This window comes from Nymphaea colorata, chromosome 1 (assembly GCF_008831285.2).
Source record: "Nymphaea colorata isolate Beijing-Zhang1983 chromosome 1, ASM883128v2, whole genome shotgun sequence".
Taxonomy (NCBI): Eukaryota; Viridiplantae; Streptophyta; class Magnoliopsida; order Nymphaeales; family Nymphaeaceae; genus Nymphaea; species Nymphaea colorata.
Genome location: NC_045138.2, coordinates 19,669,549 through 19,688,225, shown reverse-complemented (window position 1 = coordinate 19,688,225; position 18,677 = coordinate 19,669,549). Strand labels below are relative to the sequence as shown.

At 38.3% G+C, this 18,677-nt stretch overlaps 2 protein-coding genes, 2 non-coding genes and 1 pseudogene across 4 annotated transcripts; 4 read left to right on the top strand and 1 right to left on the bottom strand.

The window, feature by feature from the left end:
- Positions 1-248: 248 nt before the first annotated feature.
- LOC116264036 (60S ribosomal protein L37a-1-like) lies at positions 249-3,005 on the bottom strand. Its single transcript, XM_050080213.1, has 6 exons — positions 3,002-3,005; positions 2,470-2,651; positions 1,391-1,430; positions 1,041-1,129; positions 815-897; positions 249-551 (listed from the first exon to the last, which is right to left on the bottom strand). Exons 1-6 carry the CDS (start codon positions 3,003-3,005, stop codon positions 488-490), a joined length of 462 nt encoding a protein of 153 aa, XP_049936170.1. The 3' UTR covers positions 249-487.
- Positions 3,006-4,142: 1,137 nt separating this feature from the next.
- On the top strand, positions 4,143-6,134 carry LOC116263968 (glucan endo-1,3-beta-glucosidase 8-like; annotated as a pseudogene).
- A 607-nt stretch (positions 6,135-6,741) lies between these two features.
- Positions 6,742-9,707, top strand: LOC116249538 (protein NDH-DEPENDENT CYCLIC ELECTRON FLOW 5). The gene is made up of 3 exons (XM_031622658.2): positions 6,742-7,345; positions 8,097-8,561; positions 9,252-9,707. Exons 1-3 carry the CDS (start codon positions 6,803-6,805, stop codon positions 9,444-9,446), a joined length of 1,203 nt encoding a protein of 400 aa, XP_031478518.1. The 5' UTR covers positions 6,742-6,802; the 3' UTR covers positions 9,447-9,707.
- Positions 9,708-10,902: 1,195 nt separating this feature from the next.
- Positions 10,903-10,974, top strand: TRNAP-UGG (transfer RNA proline (anticodon UGG)). The gene has a single exon. It is a non-coding gene; the product is annotated as a tRNA-Pro (tRNA).
- Positions 10,975-12,597: 1,623 nt separating this feature from the next.
- LOC116246523 (small nucleolar RNA R12) lies at positions 12,598-12,670 on the top strand. The gene has a single exon (XR_004170708.1). It is a non-coding gene; the product is annotated as a small nucleolar RNA R12 (small nucleolar RNA).
- Positions 12,671-18,677: the final 6,007 nt, after the last annotated feature.

The following is an 18,677-nucleotide window of genomic DNA, read 5'->3' as shown; positions in this document are numbered from 1 at the left end:
CATCTTCACAGCTCTACTTAAGAAATCCAAATTATTTCCATTGGGACATGGCATTACCGCAAAAAACAAATAACTACATCAAGAACATCTTTAAAGTTTAAAGTATGATTTAAGAACATCTAATATAGCATTATTATACTTGCCACAAAATCGAGTAACCAAGACGCACTAGTCCATAACCAGGGCCACGCGATCCGTCAAAGGACATCATCGACAGGACCCATTTAAATAGACAAGACACAAGAGCAGAAGACAAAACCCAAAAGAGTAAGCATTAGCTTAAAGAGTTTTCAACCAATGGATGCACCCAGTCTACAGGCAAAATTACGGGCACGCCGCCATTCCCATCTTAACAAATCTTGTTAAAAAAAAAAAAAGAAAAAATAACTAAAAGGGCTAACAAAAACCCACTGGGTCTGTGAATAGCAAATTGAACTCCACCAGAGGCAGGCAAAAGTGCGTTACGCCACATCAGTCCGCTCGGATTTTATACCTCGATCTGCTCCCTCAACCGACGGATGGTGCTCCTCACTGTCACAGCACTTGCAGTGCTTTTGAGCAAAAACAACGCAGATAAGTCCATTAGCACCAGCAGTAAACCAGATAAGTACCAGTAAACAAAACCCACTGTCCATCATGCTATAAGCAGGCCAAGTACTTGAATACAATTCGAATTACAATTCTAAAAGATAATTGTACGGCCTGAACTCATAGTTAGTAGTCAATATGTTTAACTAAACTAGGGTACATAAAATAAAACTAGAGTGAATTACATTTTCATCAATTGTTTATCAGTAACAAAAGATACACTTACTTCAGGGTATAAGCACCCCCAGCTTTCACCTTGCCACAGTCCTTGCAGCCCCAGATACCCACTGCTTTCCTCTTCACTGCAAACTACATAAGTTCATTTATGTTTATATGCAACACGATAGCACTATAAAATTCTTCACTGATGAAAAGTGAAGGATAGTAAACTGTAAAAGAAAACCATTGACCAAAAATATGACGAGGAAAAATCACATCCAGTTTCATATTACCTTGCCGCAGAAATCACAGAAGTACTTCGCATGCTGACTGACTTCCATTTTCTTAATCTGCTTACGCAGACTGGCACCATATCTTGTGCCTGAAATAGTGACAAGAATTTAAGCTAAATCAGCTTTCATATTGACATCTCATGACAACCCACACGTGTTCCCAATTGACTACTTGAACAGTTGAACCCACAATTGACGATATCGTATCAAGCATTGTTGCACTCCAAGTTGGAGGACAGAGTAAGCTTCCAGTTGAATACTGGGGAGAATAGAAAAAGAAAACGAGGAGAGAAGAAAAGAGATACACAAATTTGTCATTAATCAGGCAGACTCAAAAAACAGTTTCTTACCGTATTTTCCAACAATCCCGACCTTCTTGGTTCGCTTTGTCTGCAAAAGGACAGTGACAAGTCAACCAATAGAAAACAATTATCGATGTTATAATGATAAGACGAGGATAATGCTTATGTTTAGTACAAGTCCAGAGATAAGTCATGAAGACATCCACAAAATATGACTAACTCAAGGCCTGGAGTCAGGATCATCATAGACAAACCTAGATGAAAAACAAGTTGTCAAAATCTTACTTTTTAAGTGCTATATAGTATATTCCAAGTAACAAACACCATTCATAAACAGGCTTAAACTACAGTATCGAAACCATCCACTCATTACCTGAAGGAAAAACTGGGAAGATAATGCAGTTGATCACCAAAAAATAGGCTAGATATAATTTTTTTTGTATATGACTCTATGGTACTACTACCGCAAACGATTGTATGATCTTCCTGCTGATAATCGCAGCGCCATGCCAGAAAGAAGTGAGGCATCAAAACCTCAGCTTTGCAAGATTAAACTAAAACTGCAAATCAAATTACGAAACCACCCAAAACACTGTGACGCGAGTTTCAGCAACTGCTAATGAAATCCCTGCAAATAAAAATCCTCTAAGGAAGCACAATAGAACTCGTATGCTGTGTAAGAAGTCATTGGTGAGTAAACCAATATTAGAACATGGGATTTTCATGTCATAAGAAGACACGCCCAAGTCCAAACCATCTTCACACATCAAAAGCTTCAACCAGGAGGTGGTACCGAAACGGAGCAAAGAACCTTTTATTATTCAGAGCCAATAAGAAGAATAATGAGACCCCTACAAATTGGGAACCACAATGGCTATATACTAGCCAAAAAAACCTCAAACTGAGTCTAAAATCCTAAATGGTGAACGACAACAAGCAACACATATAATCCAAAAGAAGAGAAACATAAGAAAAAAAAATCTCGAGAATTTTCACTGCGTCGAGACAAGAACCCAAAGCCTAGAGGAATCCCCATAGATCAACATATAAGAAGCATCCAATCAGAACAACCTCCTAACGGAGAAACGAGAATTTCAGCTACCTCGGAAGAAGGAAGAAGAACTCACCATTTTTTCGTGGGGTAGGACTCGTCTCCCTCCGTTCCTCTCCCCTTCACCCCGCGAACGACCAAGAATGCAGAACCCGTTCACCCGCTCTCTTGTTGTAGGTCGGGAAACCCTAAACTCGCTAAATGGACGGTGTAGATCTAAGGATATCGAGAAGGGAAACCATGGACCGTGAGAGTGGACTTGGACCCGCACGTTAACGGATCATTTACTTCGGTCCAGTATCAAAATAAGGCGACGCTCTAGATCTAGGGCCGGGAAACAAGGAGCAAGGACCGTGAGGGAGGATTTGGATCCGAATTATCTCGGGTCATTTAATGTGGGAGTATGTCAACCTAATACGCGGTTGGTTTAGGGGGGAAAAAATAAAAAATAAAGAGAGGATATTTCGAGAGTTTGGGATTGTTTTAAGATCTGATACATTCATTAACTAAGTTTAGTGCCTCACATTCACTATTAAGAACAATTTCTACAAGAATCAAACTGACAATCAAACTTTTACATGCCCACCAACCGACTTACTATGCTTGACCCATTAGGGCAATAAGGGAGTCGAATGATCTCCTTATCATATAACACCAATCTGAATCTTACATAGGAATATGAATAGATCGGAGATCTCATTACTTATATGAGTCTGAAATGGTTTATTCATTGGTAAAGAAAAATTGGATCGAGTTATTACTCTTATTCAGGCCCTGTATGCAATTTGGGAATCAAATGATTCAAATCTGGGTTAGATATTGTTACCCAACTCCAACTATAATTCACTTATCCACCCTTATTATTTTGCCTCTTCAAGGTCTTTTATATATATATATATATATACACTCAAATACTCTCATTATTCAAGTGGAGCCATTTTACAATTAGAATGCATATACTTGGGCCACATATCAATTTAGCACCCGTTTTTATATTAAAAACAAAACCAAATCTAAGATGATAAGAAGATTTCCTCAAAATAACGCAGGGCCACGCCTTAAATGCACGACAACAATGAAAAAGACAAAGAAATTTAAGATAATAAAACCTAACCCCTATTACCTTTTCATTTGTCACATTTGCGTTAGAGCTATGAGGAGGCCAGAGCCTGTGTGGGCAATTGCCCACACCATGCTTACACTGGATACGCCCTTGTTTGGAAGTTTTATAACTTGGGGAAGCGAAAAAATCTCTTAAAATTGAATCCACTACCAAATCCAATCAATTTGCCGCAATTTTGGTTCCAATTATCATTTACTTCACACACATTGATCTTAACACCCTTCGTTTGTCCTCTCACTAAAACTAAACTTCCAATATAATATCATCTGGTCATTATTATGAAGATGTTAAGAGTAGTACAAGGAAAAAATAGTCATAATTATTATCTTTTCTTTGTACCCTTGCTGACTCTTGTCACACCTTTTGCTTTAATTAGTCTCATTTGGATGGTACATCAGCCACTGTCATATTCTCAAATACGTCCGATATTCATCACGATCTTGTAAAATTTACAGCACCTAAATTCTCTTGTGAAAGGGTTGACGAGGCCCTGGAATTATTAGTTGACTTAAACTGCTCGTCATTTTTAAATTTCCAGGACAATCTAGTTCTTCGCCAGTACCATAAGTAACTCAGGCTTTCAAGGTAGTTTCACATCAAATTCTATCTGGTTTCCCGTCAAGTTTAGTACCGGAAAGATGACACGTCAATGGCTTCCACTGCTGCTAGCTCTGTCAGTGCTTGTTGGTATTTATGTGGACGCATTGGGAGTGAACTGGGGAAGAACGGCTTCTCATCCCCTACCTCCGGAGACCGTGGTTCAATTATTGAAGGACAATGGCATCACTGAGGTGAAATTGTTTGACGCCGTCGAGGCAGTGATGAGGGCATTGGCCGGAACAGGGATCCAGGTCATCGTCTCGGTTCCTAACAACATTCTTGCAACGGTTGCCGGCGACTATAATCAAGCAAAGAAGTGGGTGGATGATAATCTTGTTGGTTATACTTTCAAGGGCGGCATTGAGATAAAGTGAGTCATGTCCATCCCTTTTGCTTGTGCTTGCAGATCATTGATACTTTTGCTTATGGTTCATAATTTTTTTCATAAGCAAAGATTTCCTGACAAAGTAAAAGTCCCAATTAGCATGAAGTCTTTCTGAACATGATTTCCTAGAAAGTAAGATTCTTTTGCTATTTATATACTTTCATAAAAAGTTGGTATTGTTTATTTCTTAAGTGTCAGTTCAGATGCAAATTCAAGGAGGTGCGTCAAGTTCAGTATCCTCTTCTAGTTTCTCTGTTTATTATGTGGCTTTGTGTAAAGATGCTGTAATTTTCTTGCAGCCAACCGTTTAAAACTTCTTGACTGCATATATGATTCTTCCTCTGAACTTTCTTTGGGTTCATAATTTCGATCTCCCTGTGGCAGATATGTAGCAGTAGGGAACGAGCCTTTCAATCAAGCATACGATGGTTCATTCCTAGACGTCACCTTCCTTGCCCTCAAAAACATTCAAACTGCATTAATGAAGCTCACGTTGGAGACAAGATCAAGGCCACCATTCCATTCAGTTCAGATGTATGCGATGCCACTTTTCCATCTGAAGGAAGATTTCGAGAAGACATTTATGACCACATGGTAATGCTAAGATCCAGAGATCATGGTTCGCTATGATATTGCTTCCTGTATTCTTGATTCTTCAATTTTAAGACTCACCAGCAGGGAAGTTACAGGATCAATAGGTTTTTTCTCTTCAGAGCTATCAAGGCAAAACCGCACACACTATTTCATCAGGTATCTGTAATGGCTCCATGCTGTAGTTGTTAGACTGATTGAGAATTCCTCTTTTTCCAGGTGAAAATTGTTCAGTTTCTCAGTCAGAATGGTGCACCCTTTACTGTAAACATCTATATCTATATGCTGTCCAATTACCCCGTCGACTTCGCCTTCTTTGACAGTGTCGATTCTGTTATCGACAACAATGACTACACCGGATTTGATATGAAGATGGATACACTGGTTTCGGCTTTGAAGGCAGTAGGCTTTCAGAATTTGCCAATTGTAGTGGGAGGGGTGGGTTGGCCTACTGATAGGGATATGTATGACAGCCCTGCTTATGCACAGAGGTTTTACAGAGGCCTTCTCAAGAAGTTGGCAGAGAACCAAGGGACTCCACTAAGACCAGGCCACATTGAGGCCTATTTGTTCAGTCTGATTGATGAAGATGCCAAGAGTATAGCGGCCGGAAACTTCGAGCGGCACTGGGGAATCTTTTCATACGACGGGAAACCAAAGTTTCCGGTGGATTTATCAGGTAAGGGGCAAAGAAGATCACTGGTTGCTGCAAAGAATGTGAAGTACCTTCCCAGGAAATGGTGTGTCCTAAGCCCACATGCTAAGAATCTGAGTCTGCTATCTGATAACATGAACTATGCGTGTGTTCTAATCTCAATGCTGGAGACAAAGCTTCTTATGCCTTCAATATGTAATATCAGACTCAGAACCAGAGAGCTGTCAGCTGTGATTTTCAAGGCCTTTCGATGGTAACAACGAATCTTGTTTCTCATGGAACCTGCAAGTTTCCAGTTCAGATCATGGCCTCTGCAAAATAAATGCTTACCATGTATTAAGCATCTATCGGTTGTACAGTTTCATCTCTGGTACTTTATTAGTTCTTTCCCCGGACAACTAGTTCCAAGGGTTTATGCTTGCTTAGGGTATGTATGTACTTTGATCTAAAATCACAATAAATTATGTCTTATATTGTGTTTGTTATCAATAATATGCCTATTGACTGATAGAACATGAACTTGATGTGGGTGTATGTGTGTGAGAGAGCACGCGTGGCGCGTGCATTGCGCATTTTCACAAAGAAAGAAATATTCTTCCATATAGAGCCTGACTGGAAGAAATGTTCTTATATAAAAAGCTTCATTGTTTTGTTCGAGAGGAAAACATTTGTCAAAAAAAAAAAAGGAATCACATCAGAGCAAGTAAAATATGACATTGCTATCTAAATAAACATAAGACAAAACCGTATCCAATAATAGGTTTCACAGAAAATTGGTATTTTCACATTTATATTATTCAATAAAAATCATTACTTTTTCCACCAAAGATTTTTCTTTTTGCTGGGTGATCGAATGAAGCAAAAGAACTACATAATTGGTCTACCAAGTTTGAAGTGAAAAAAAATTGAGCATGCTGTTTCAATATTCCTAAATTACCTCTGCACTGGGGCCGTTTCCTGCAAATATCTGAACACCTTAGATTTTAAGAGAGAGATAAAGAGAGAGAGAGATAAGGCAGAACCAGTTCACCCACAGCCATCTGCAGCGGGAACACATGGCCGTTGCGAGCACCCATGCCATCAACATCCTCCTCAACTCCCTCTCTCCATTTCCAAAAGCCACCCCAAAATTCGCCTCCCCACCTCCTCCATCTATTCATATTCTGAGCCACCATGCTCTCAGGAGGCCTAATATGGCGGCGGCAGCAGCCGCGTCCTCTCTCTCTCAGCCCTTCTTTCCCCCTCTCAACGTGGAGTACTACGACAGGGAGTTCAGCGGCCATGGCGTGAACTTCCAGGGGATCGGCGACAGTGTGGTGGTCAGGTTAGGGCTCGAGGACGGCAGCACGGCGAACCTCATGCTGCCGAGCGGGCTGATCACGTCCTACAAGCCTCATATGTGGCACGGCGGGTGCGAGGAGGTGCTCCACACGGTGGTGTCGCAGGGGAAGGAAGCGGAGGAGGAAGAGGAAGGCGAGGTTGTGGTGCAGGGAGGGGTTTCTCTGGGTCTGAAGAGTGTGAGTGATGACGGCGATGAGTGGTCGCCTGGTGGGTGGTTCCTCCATGATGTTCAGGGCAATGCTCATAGTTCTATCCAGGTAACTGAATGGTGCTTCTTCTTGTATCTCGTTGCTTCTCTCTGCCAAAGTGTGAGGGTTTTCTTGCAGTTTTTCTTTGAGAGTGCAAGATGGGATTTCACAATATCCTGATTGACCACACCATGTATGATTGTTTCTGGGAACGACTGCTAGGTGTTTGCTTTTGACAGAGAGAGATTGTCTACAAGATTAATTGCTCGGTCTTTGCACAAAGTGGTCAAGGTTTTTTTCTCTCTTGGATTGGCTACTTATGCATATGTGTGCGTGCGTGAGAGAGAGAGAGAGAGAGAGAGAGAGAGGGAGAGAGAGAGGCTGCAGCAGAACATGGTAACTTTCTTCAATTTCTTTCCTCTTTGAATGCTGAGACAGAGCGTTACAGTAGTAGTGGTGGGGGAGCCACATTAGGGCCTGAGTGGGCACTTGTGGCGGCCATTTCAAAGAAAGAAAACTATCTAGTTTCTCTCTCTCTCTCTCGCTCTATACATATGTGTGTGTGTGTGTGTGTTGGGGTGTTGGGGGGCGGCGGGGACGAATCTAGATCCCAATGACTACCAATCTTAACCAGCCTGCTTATGCCTAATGTGCCTATTTCTCTTCTTTCCTCCCCTATTAAATTATAGAGAGATTAAGGTAAAGTTTTTTAGCAGTCGAGGTAATTGTTGCTTCTGTTCATAAAAGAATTCAACATTGAAATGTCTTGTTCTTTCCCTGACTGTTGAACTGGCTGATCGTTGTTAATCTTGGGGAGCAGGTAGAATTGAGATGCAGCAGCACGGACAAATTAGTAAATGTCAGATACCTAATCACTTTAGAGAAGGATATCTTGGGCTCAGAAATCATCGTCGCTAACTCTGGGCCTTCGCCCATTCAGTTGCTGAGTTCTTTCATGAGCCATCTTACTGTTAGCACTCCCGATGCAGTCTATGCTGTTGGGCTCGAGAGAGCAAATTACTTTAATAAACCTCCACTGAGATCAGAGTTCAGCATCATTCCTCCTGATTTTAGAAAGAAAAGCAGAGGTGCTTCAAATCCCCTGAGGGGCCTATTTTTTGGTTGGAATAGAAGGAATGAAGCCGATGGTAATGATGAACCAGTGACAAAAGATGATGATGATAGTGAAAAGGAAGAGGAAGAAGTTGACAATTATCTGCAATTAACAGAAAAAATGAGCCGAACTTATACGTATGCTCCAAGGAGGTTCACAATCATTGACAGGGTAATCGCTTCTTTCTCAGAGATGATTTATATGTTTAGCAATAACGAATGGAAGATGCAATCACTAATTTTCCAGAAAAAAAAATATTTTGACATGTTTTTTGTGATTATTTAACTAAGAGTGTTTTGCAATTGCCTTGGTTTATACTTTATATACACAATGTTTTGTTGGTGAAAGAACTGTTTAAAGTTATAAAAGAATCAAAAGATATCACAAAGGAAGATTTGTCATGAGCATCTGTTTGTTTAAAGTTCAAACGCGCAGGACCAAGGACTTGGTATGTGGCCATAGCACAAACTTTCTAGTAACATAGATTTCTTTCCATCATTTAGTCGAATGAAGTGTTTTTTTAATACCCGAATCTGGATTTACAATATATTCACTGTTAAACGTATACTTAGACACTAAAAGTTATAAACAATGAGAACATTGTCCAATTGGTTTCTTTTATTCAACTCGAAGAGCCCTTGCTTGGTCCCACCTCTATCACCGAGGTCATTGCTTCCTGATTATCTGCAGGTAGAAACTTACGCAGCTTTCACTTTTTCTATTATTTTTTTCTGGATTTATAACAAATGCATAAAAGCGATTTAGGCATAATTCAATATATATATATATATGACACTAACTGTTATTATTATTTATTATCGCTTCTATTAAAGTTTATTAGCTTGTTTATGTGGGGAACAGGGAAGAAGGAATTCGGTAGTGGTTGGAAGAATTGGGTTTGAAGAGTTTCATGTTTACAGCCCTGGATCTCAGCATGAGTGGTATGGAAAATATGCTTTTGTTTGCGCCGGCCCATCTAATACTCTAAAGCCAGTCACTTTAGCTCCTCAAGATGTTTGGAGAGGAGCACAGGTTCTACATAATCCAAGCTCATGAAAAAGTTGAATGTTATAAACTTTCCTTGTAATTTCTTCAACAAAGGGAAAAAGAAAGAGAAGGGAGTGATGAAAAAATAACTTGCAATTTATTATTCACTTCTTGCATGAAAAAACAGGAGAAATGGATGCACATGGCAACCATAATTGATTGTCACTGATCAAAATTGTACATACTAATATACTTGACTGCCAAAAGCTTTAAACACCTCAAGATCTCTTGTGGTCTTTGAGACTACAGACAGGATTGGTAGTTCGTTCTTATGTTTATATCTGCTTTAATATTTTTAGTTCCTGGTTACAACCCATAAATTTCAAATTCTACTTTCAGGTGGGAATTAACTTTACAACCCATTAATCAGAGAAAATTAACTGATGCAGAGAAGGTATATGTATGTATCTCCCAAACTTGCAGCAGGCATTTCTTCAATGACAGCAGTAACTTTCTGTTAGCCGAAACAGAATGACACTGGTTATAGAATCTTGATCCAGTGAAATCTATCAGAGAAAAGTTTTCAACGTGCCAGTGAATGATATTCAGATAATAATTCTCTAGAACCATGACATGCCAAATCGTCAAACGCATGAAATGCTAAATGTAGAAGTTGTCGAGTCAAGTGAATCACAGATGACATAGATACCAGAATGTCTTCATATTGAATGCTATTACTTGTTCTGTAGCAAAATAAGTCGGGCAAAACAAAGAGAAGCGTTCCCAAGCATAAATGAAGTAAAGATGTTTGTTTTGGAAAAAAAAAGAAACATAAAAAAAAACACGAAAAAGGAGTTTTTTCACTTTTTTCAATTTAGGCATTTTTTCATGTTTTTTAATGTCAGACTATTTGTTTCCATCTTCTAATTTCTATTTGTTATTTATATAGTTATTTTCATTTTCATTTGTTAGTTATCTAGTTATTTTCTTATGTTGTCTTATTAGTTTCTCATCTGTTTTATTTTTCCTTAATTTTTCAGATTTAATAAATTTTGTAAATTTTACTGTATTTTCCTATTTTTTAACCTTTTTTTTCAAGCTTGCCCTATTATACTTGAAAAAGGCATCACCATTTAAAATCCGAAAATGATATTTACTTTAAATGCTTTCTGCTACTATATGTTCCATAAAACCATAGAAATGAGAACCCTTTGCAGGATGAGGTGAGCAATCCTTAGATTAAATGAATATGTTGAACAAGATGGTTCGAACAAAATGGATGTCAGCCGAGTCTAAATTCTAATCAAATCTGAAGTTTTCGACTGTGAGTCTACAATCGGAACAAAATGACATATCTGTGGCAAAATATGGGTGGGGAACGAGCTATTGAATTAAAAATATAGACAAAGTGGCTTGCACCACTGAATATTACCATGTCACTTTAGAATGGATCTATGTGTCGCCGGTTGAGTCCCCATCCAACGTGGGCTGGCATAGAACTGTGCTTGATTTGTTCTTAACAACAGGGCATTTGGTCTAGTGGTATGATTCTCGCTTTGGGTGCGAGAGGTCCCGAGTTCGATTCTCGGAATGCCCCTTTTTGGGTCTTGCAAGACCAAGGGAAAAAAAAAAAAAAAAACCGCCGTCCTTACTTTTAACTTTTTCTCTTTTAATTTCCTGAAAACCTCAAATCATTGTGGCCACCTCTTCCTTGCTAGATCCAAAACGTTTGCTTTAGATTTGCAGTTAAGATTCGGGGAGATCAGCTGCGTTTGATGCGATCTGCATTTAGAGATCAGTGTACAATTAAATTTAGGGAAATTAAATCTCAACTTAAACAAGGCTGATCAATGAATAAAGAGTCGTAGATAATTTTATTAAAATCACTTTATAATATGCCATCATTTTTTTTTTATTGAGCTTGAATGAATATTGTGACATGAGAACGAATAGGTCTGCAGTTACGTTGTCCAATTGCTGAAACTATGGAAATAAATTTTTTTTTTCATTTTTAATATTGATCTGTTGCCGAGATGATACTTGGCGATTTATTTTTATTTTTTCTATAAAAGAAGCAAGCTTTTTCATTCCTTAATTGTTTTAGGTTTACTTTCGTATCTTGAAAAGAAAAAAAAAGTAAGGAATAAGCCGATACAGGCCAGTGTATATTGAACCTTGGCCGATATCCTGAGAATTTTGAGATTGCATGAATCTTATCTGCCTTTCTATGGTTAAAGTGAAAAGATTGGTGTTTGTAACCCCGATCCGATTTTATTTGTCTGCTCTAATATGATCCAAATCCAAAGTTTAAATGCCCTTACTTCTTGCAGTTACGAAGATCTGACCCGCTTGTGAATCTTGTCATATTGAAGGTACTTCAACACTGGGTCTACATCAAGATTAATATAACTATATGAAACCCAAGGCAATCTTTAATCCAGATATTGTCTGGAGCATATTCAGAACTGGATCTTGTCTTCCATCGGGTCAAATCCATCTTAGTCGATAGATCTGATCCGGATACAGATACGGGTCAGATATTGAGACCAGTTCGGGTCTATTGCTGGGCGAATCCCGCCAACGTTCGCTTCCACTTTAGTCTTTGTGCAAGAAACCAAGGGCATTTTGATCATTAGACCCACTTCTAGGGTTTCATTTGAAAGGGACTGAACTTTTCCCCTTCTATAAATACAACGCGGGAGAGGGCGAGGGAGAAGGTGGGGGGAGGGAAAGAGAGACATCTCCCGGAGTCTAGGGTTTCGGTTTCATCCTTTTGATGGTTCGGCCACAAATTAATGAAATCTTCTCGGTGAGATTAGTGGTTACGGGTGAGATTAGTGTTGTTTTCTTTATTTTCGTTTTTTTTTTTCTGTCCTGGATTGATTTTGGTTCAGAATCTCAGATCTCTCTTTCTTGTTCTTCTTCTTTGTGGTATCTCGAAGAAAGTTAAGGTTTTGATTTTCCGAGTTTATCGGATGACGCCTAATATTGCAATTCCTCGCATCTGGATCCAATGGGTCGAGGACTCTATCGTTAGGCAAGATTAGGGGTTTCTTTCCGATCTACCTTTAGCTCCGAAAATTCTTCTATTTCATGTTTAGGGTTTTTGGTGACAAGGTAGGTACATTTCGCTTTTTTTTTCCCTTTATTCTTTGATTTATCTCGACTTTTTCCCCCATTTCTGTTTCTTCTGGATATTCACTTGCTATTGATGGCGATGGTGTGAGTGATGATATAAATCAGACGGATTCCCACTGATTCCACATGATGTCTACCAGCTACTTCTGACACACCATCATCCTTATCATCATCTTCATGCGTTGATTTTTATTTTATTTTATTTTTCGTCTATTCTTTTGTGGCTTCTGGTTTAGGCTTGTGTCTTATTTGTTGTTCTCATCGCCTTTCGTCATGATCATCCAGTTATCTAGATAAAACGGAATGGTTGGTTGGTTGGTACTCTCCGTTTATTTGTTTAAGTCATATGCATATGAAGCAATCAACATCTTCAATGGACAAAAGGAAATCAGTTTCATATATTTTAAGTTTTCATATGATCGAACCTTTTATACTATCTAATATGAACCAAATATTTTTTGAATAAAAAAGTTATCAAATTTCAAGATATTGCACTATGAGAATTGAGAGGACTGAACTTGGTTGAGGGCAGGAGCGATCTTTACGTAACTCTACTTGGTTTTAGTTTCTGTGAATCAAGCTTAGGTTCGTTAAGGATGACCTGACCTGTTCTAAATTGATTCTGATGGGGCTTATGTAATTTAGGTTGAGATCAAATAACGCATCAGGCCAACTTGGGCCGAGTCCTGGACCTTTTATGCTGTTTGGTCTTTTATGCTGTTTGGTCTTCGAAATTTATTGATGGTATTGAAATTTTGATTTCAGAATTAAAATTTTAAAAACAAAATTGTACTTTCTGGAGTTAGAATTAAGATCTTAATTCTAATCATTTATATTTTCGTCTTCCGCCAAAATGTGTCTCCGCAGAGGTTTATATTTTTTCGTTATATGTTAAAATTGGATTTGCTTCGTGTTATTAAAATTAAAAATGTAGTGGATGTTATCGATTCAGCGAACAGCCAAATCGGTTATGAACTGGCAAAAACAATCATTGTACGCATTCTTTTAAACCTCAGGTCCTCAAGAATATAATTAAGAAAATGTTTGACATGATCTGGTTGGTGAAATTGTCCCACCTATGTGATTCACATCAACAGATTTTGACAGCATTGGTTTGCAATTAATATTACACTGAATATGAATATGATCATGTCGCTGTGGCTATATATAACGACGCAAGGTACAGGACGAATTCATTTGACTCCGTCAGCAGCTCAAATGCATAAGCCAATATTGGCATATTTTAAATTGTTTAGAAGAAATAAATAAAGTTGATGAAATGTCCAAAATTAAGGAATCTATTGCAAAAAAATTTGTGCGCCTGTGTTTTAGCAAACGGATACCTATAAATTCGTAATATATATATATATATATATTGCCTTCTTAGAGTAATATAAAAATATACTTAATTTTGAAAAATTAGGTTTTCCTCCAATGAATCTCTACCAGCAACAAAGGAAAAAAGGACCTTCATATAATTATTTTTAAATTTTAATAAAAACAACTAATTTAAATTTATCTAATATATATAGTTCAGTATGTTAATATAATCTAATGAGCATATATCTGTTTTCCAACGCATTAATTTAAGGTTAATTGATGCTAATTATTATTATGAACTTGTGTTTTTAATTACGCCAATTTTTGCAGTGTGGCTCAAAGATTTCTGCTTCTATTTTTCTATCAATGTCATCTGAATTCATCTTAACCGAATGAAACATTGCTGAGAGATAGGCTGCTGTCCTCTATTGGCAAAATAATGAATATGTATCGTTGAAAGATATCAAACCGAAAAGCATGGAGACGTGAACACAACCGCCTTTTAACAACGGAAGCGATTAAGAACTAGGTACGATATTTAGCCAACCACATACCCACTAGCAGACTGGCAGTCTCCCTTCTAGCTGCAGCTCATCACCATCTCTCCAACTCTTGCTGGTCGCATTGCTTTATTCTTGCTCTGGATGCAGCCACTCCGGCCGGCAGATGGTTGCCGCCTCTGCGGCCACTTTCCTCTGCCACTTCCACCAAAATTCTCGGTCTCGCCTTCCATCTTGAGTTATTTGAAGTCAAAGCAGAGTTATTGGCAGCAGCAATGCAGCAGAGCAAAGTATTGGCAATGTTTTTGTTGCTGTGACACTCCATGATGGTCGGCATCTTCCTTCTAAATGAACTTGCCAGTGGCGCCGCGGCGACGCTGGCTCCCCAATCTCTCATCCCCGAAGAATTCGCCCTCTTGCTGCTCCTCCTTGGAATCCAAGTGCCTGGGCTGCCTCACTCGTCCCCGTCTTTCTAGGCCATCGGCTTAGGGAGACGACCGTCAGGACTTGCCTCTTCGTCTCCACCATTTCTCTTGCCTCTGTGTTCCTGGCATTAACGACTACTTCCAGAGATCAGAGCAGCGGCAATCTCGCGCCCAGCTCCTTCAACCACTCCTGCGATCCAACTTGCTGTTCAGGGTCATCAGACGGCTGCCTATATCTGTAGGTTGGGGTTCCTTTGATTGACATTAATCTACGAATGGATTCTGCTTGTATGAATTCAGGCGTTGTCCTTGTGTAACTCCATCCCTTCTCTGGTCATCTCCGGCATGCCTTCCCGTCTTTGTATGTGTTAAATTGCCCCGTCCATTTCGTCCTGTGTTTTACTTGACTTCATAGTTATGACGACTTGTTGTATCTATTCTTGTTCTATGATTCACTTTATGCATCGAATTCGTCCGCTTACTGTCTTCAACGCAGACAAGGCCGAAGCTTTGTTGATGCATTTTCGGCCGCCTGCAGTTTTTCTGCTGGCGGTTCTACGCAAGCCGGAAAAACAGGGGAAGGGATCGGAACAGAGATTCACAGGCGGGACCCACAAGCAAGATTCGAAAATTCTAGAATGGAAGTCCTCTTTCTTCAAAATCTATTTGCTTACTTTTAGCAAACTGATATCCTTAAACAAAAAACTTTTATTATTTTACCTTCTTAGAGTAATATAAAAATATACTTAATTTTGTTATAGTTTTTCTTAAACCTCCTGTCCTGCTTGGCCCAAGCTCGAAACCCAAGCTCGAGTTTGATTTGATCCTACTCAGTTAAAATAAAAAAAATGTTTTTTAAATATAAAGTAAAAAAAATTTAAATATAAAATATGTTTTTAATAACAAAATATACATCTTTAGTGCCCTTCCAGCCAAAATTTCCTGCTCTGCCTGGGCGAGAAACGCTCAAAGCAAAGAAACATTAAAAGAAAAAGTTGCTTTATTTGAAAGACTAGCCATAAGAACCCGTTGAGCTTACAAAGCTCTTACGTGCAGCAAACTCTGCAAAATCCTCCGTAGTCCAAATCCTGCTCTAGCTCTGGTTGTTTCTTGTTTAAATTGGAAAGTGGTTTGTGGTTCTATTCACAAAATTTTGGTCGTTACTCAGTCTTAATTCCCATTAAAAAAAAAAAAAAAAATCAAAGTTTACATTGTGGGTGTGATTTCAGGTGTTTGTACATTCTGACATGAAACGTAAAAAAAATTTACTTTCCTGATGTTGTAAAAGGCTAAAAAGTGGTGGAAATAGGAATGTCAAAATATTAGATTTGGATCGAACTGATCCGAAAAATCAAATGTAGACAACAAACTAATATCTGATTAAAAGATCGGATCGAATTTGGATTTAAGAAATGACATTCTATTGAATGTAGATTCGAATATGCATAAATATACAATCGGATTTAGATACAGATTAAGATTGGATTTATTTTTATACGAATATCTTACATCTAATACTCTTACATTTTGAAAATCGGCAAAATTCGATTCAAAATTCGAATTCATATTTGGATATGAGTATAAAAATTGGATTCAGATCGAATTTGGATTTGAATTTAGATATGACTTTTCTATATTCATATTTCAAATCTAAACATGTGAATATCCAAAAAAGCGAATATAATTAAGGGTATATCCGATTCGTGATCCTTCGGAGGAAAAAGGGTCGGCCTTATTTTCCCTCCAAAATTTGTTCTTCTTGTTTTACCTAATAAGTGAAGAAAGGAAAGGAAAAAAAAAAACACAAATTAAGAAAGTTTTCGCTTCAAAGTTCAAAGGCCTCCATAGTGGAGTGCTACGTACCTCTTCAGGGGCATAGCTAAGAATTTTTTATGAAGGGTCAAATTATAATTTCAAAATTTTGAAAGGGGTCGAAATATCATTTATCAAAATTTTTATATGAAATAAATGATTATATATATATATATATATATATATATATATATATATATATATATATATATATATATTTTGAGAGGGGACCATGGCCCTACTGGCCCCCTTCCCCTCTGATCATATCATGATCCATTTTTAGATAATGCTGGGTCTTAGGCATACAGTGAGCAAATAATTGGAGGCCAAAGGATAAGTTGTGTGGACAATTGCCCACACAGACCTACTCAAAATATTTATTTATATATTGATAAGATCGAAAACTTAATATCCAAGTGCCCGCAGGTTCAAACTCCTAGCTCAGCGACAGGAGGTGCCAATGTGGTTTTAGTGGTAGCGTAGTTAAAAGATGTTGGGTGCTGCTTTTTCAGATGATCGCAACAAGGCTTTGAGAAGGAAGGAATTTCAAAATTCAGACTTATATTTTCGAGGATGGCAGGTCACGAACGTTAATGAGATCTTCAAGATGGGGCAGGTTGCTAGAGAGAGTGAGTTTTTGGAAGGATATATATATATATATATATATATATATATATATATATATATATATATATATATATATATATATAATAAAATTTGAGGACAAGAAATCCAAGAGAGAGAGATCCATATGAGATCTTTACGGATTTGGTTCCATTTAGATCTTTTATAGAATGGTGTTGAAAACTATGGATATGAAATCCACTGTATGTTTAAATATCGGATCTCTTCCACTGCAGATCTCAGATCAGTCTCGAATCTATCAAGCCTAGCTTTGAAGGGCACCTCTTCATTAAAACGAAAGAACAGAAGTTATTTTACAACGAAATGATAGCAAGCGATCTAGTTAACAATGGTAGCAGGTAGGGTTAAGATTTCATTTAGACCAAAATTTGAGAAAATTGTATCCTGATTTTGGAGTGAACTGAAACATGGGAGACAATATATCCGCATAAAAAGTCCACCGCAAAGTTCATTGGTTAAGAACAGGAGGAAATTTTACCCCAAGGGCCGTTCGGTAGTAGGAATGCGGTCTTCTTTGGAATGCAGTGTTTCTTGAATACATTTGAAAAAACAGATATATTTAGAGGGCATTTGGTGAGAGAAATATTGCATTATTTGGTATACAATATTCCACAAATTTGCCAAAATTTTAGAACATATTCGCGGAACACTGCATTCAGTGTCCTCTTATGAAACACCATGGTTGCGTTTGATTTTCCATAGATCTCAGATCCAAGTCCACCCCAACCTGGAATTCAAATCCATGCTATAGTGTCAAAAGTGCATATTTGAGCAAGGGTGAACACCAGCTGAGTCGAGTCAGCTCGAACTCGGCTCGACTAATGAAACCTCGAGCTTGAGCTCAATAATAGCTCGACAAAAGCAGCTTGAGCTCAACTCAGCAGTTATATGTTGAGCTCAATTAAGGCTCGACAAACTCATTTGAAAATATGGACTATTACTTTCACATAAATCGAGCTTGACTCGATCAGGGTTTGACAAATTTGAAGGAGCTTTTGTAAAATCTTACATAATTAATTAACGTCAATATTCCAGATGTTTAATTACAAAAACGAGCATGATATTTAAAAATCGCCACACATCATTTTCAAGCCAAGTCGTGCTTTAACAGTTCGAGTTTAGAACTTCAATGAACTCAAACTCGACTGGGTTATTTAAATGAGTCGATTTGTGAACTCGAGCTCGACTCATTAAGCAAATGTTCACGAGCCGAGCTTTAACGAGTCAAGCTCGACTCGTTGTTCACCCCTAGATTTGAGATTTGACTGGGGGGAGAGGTGGGTCAGATCTCAAAACCTTGGATCTCCGATCACCGCAGATATGAAATTTAAGATAAGCACACAGGACCTATGATCAAAAGATCGTGTTTTCTGTTATTAAACGTCCTCAAAGACTCCTTATCTCAGCCCTCAATAATGGGTGGAAAAGGTCACAATATCAAACACAATACAGGCTGCGGG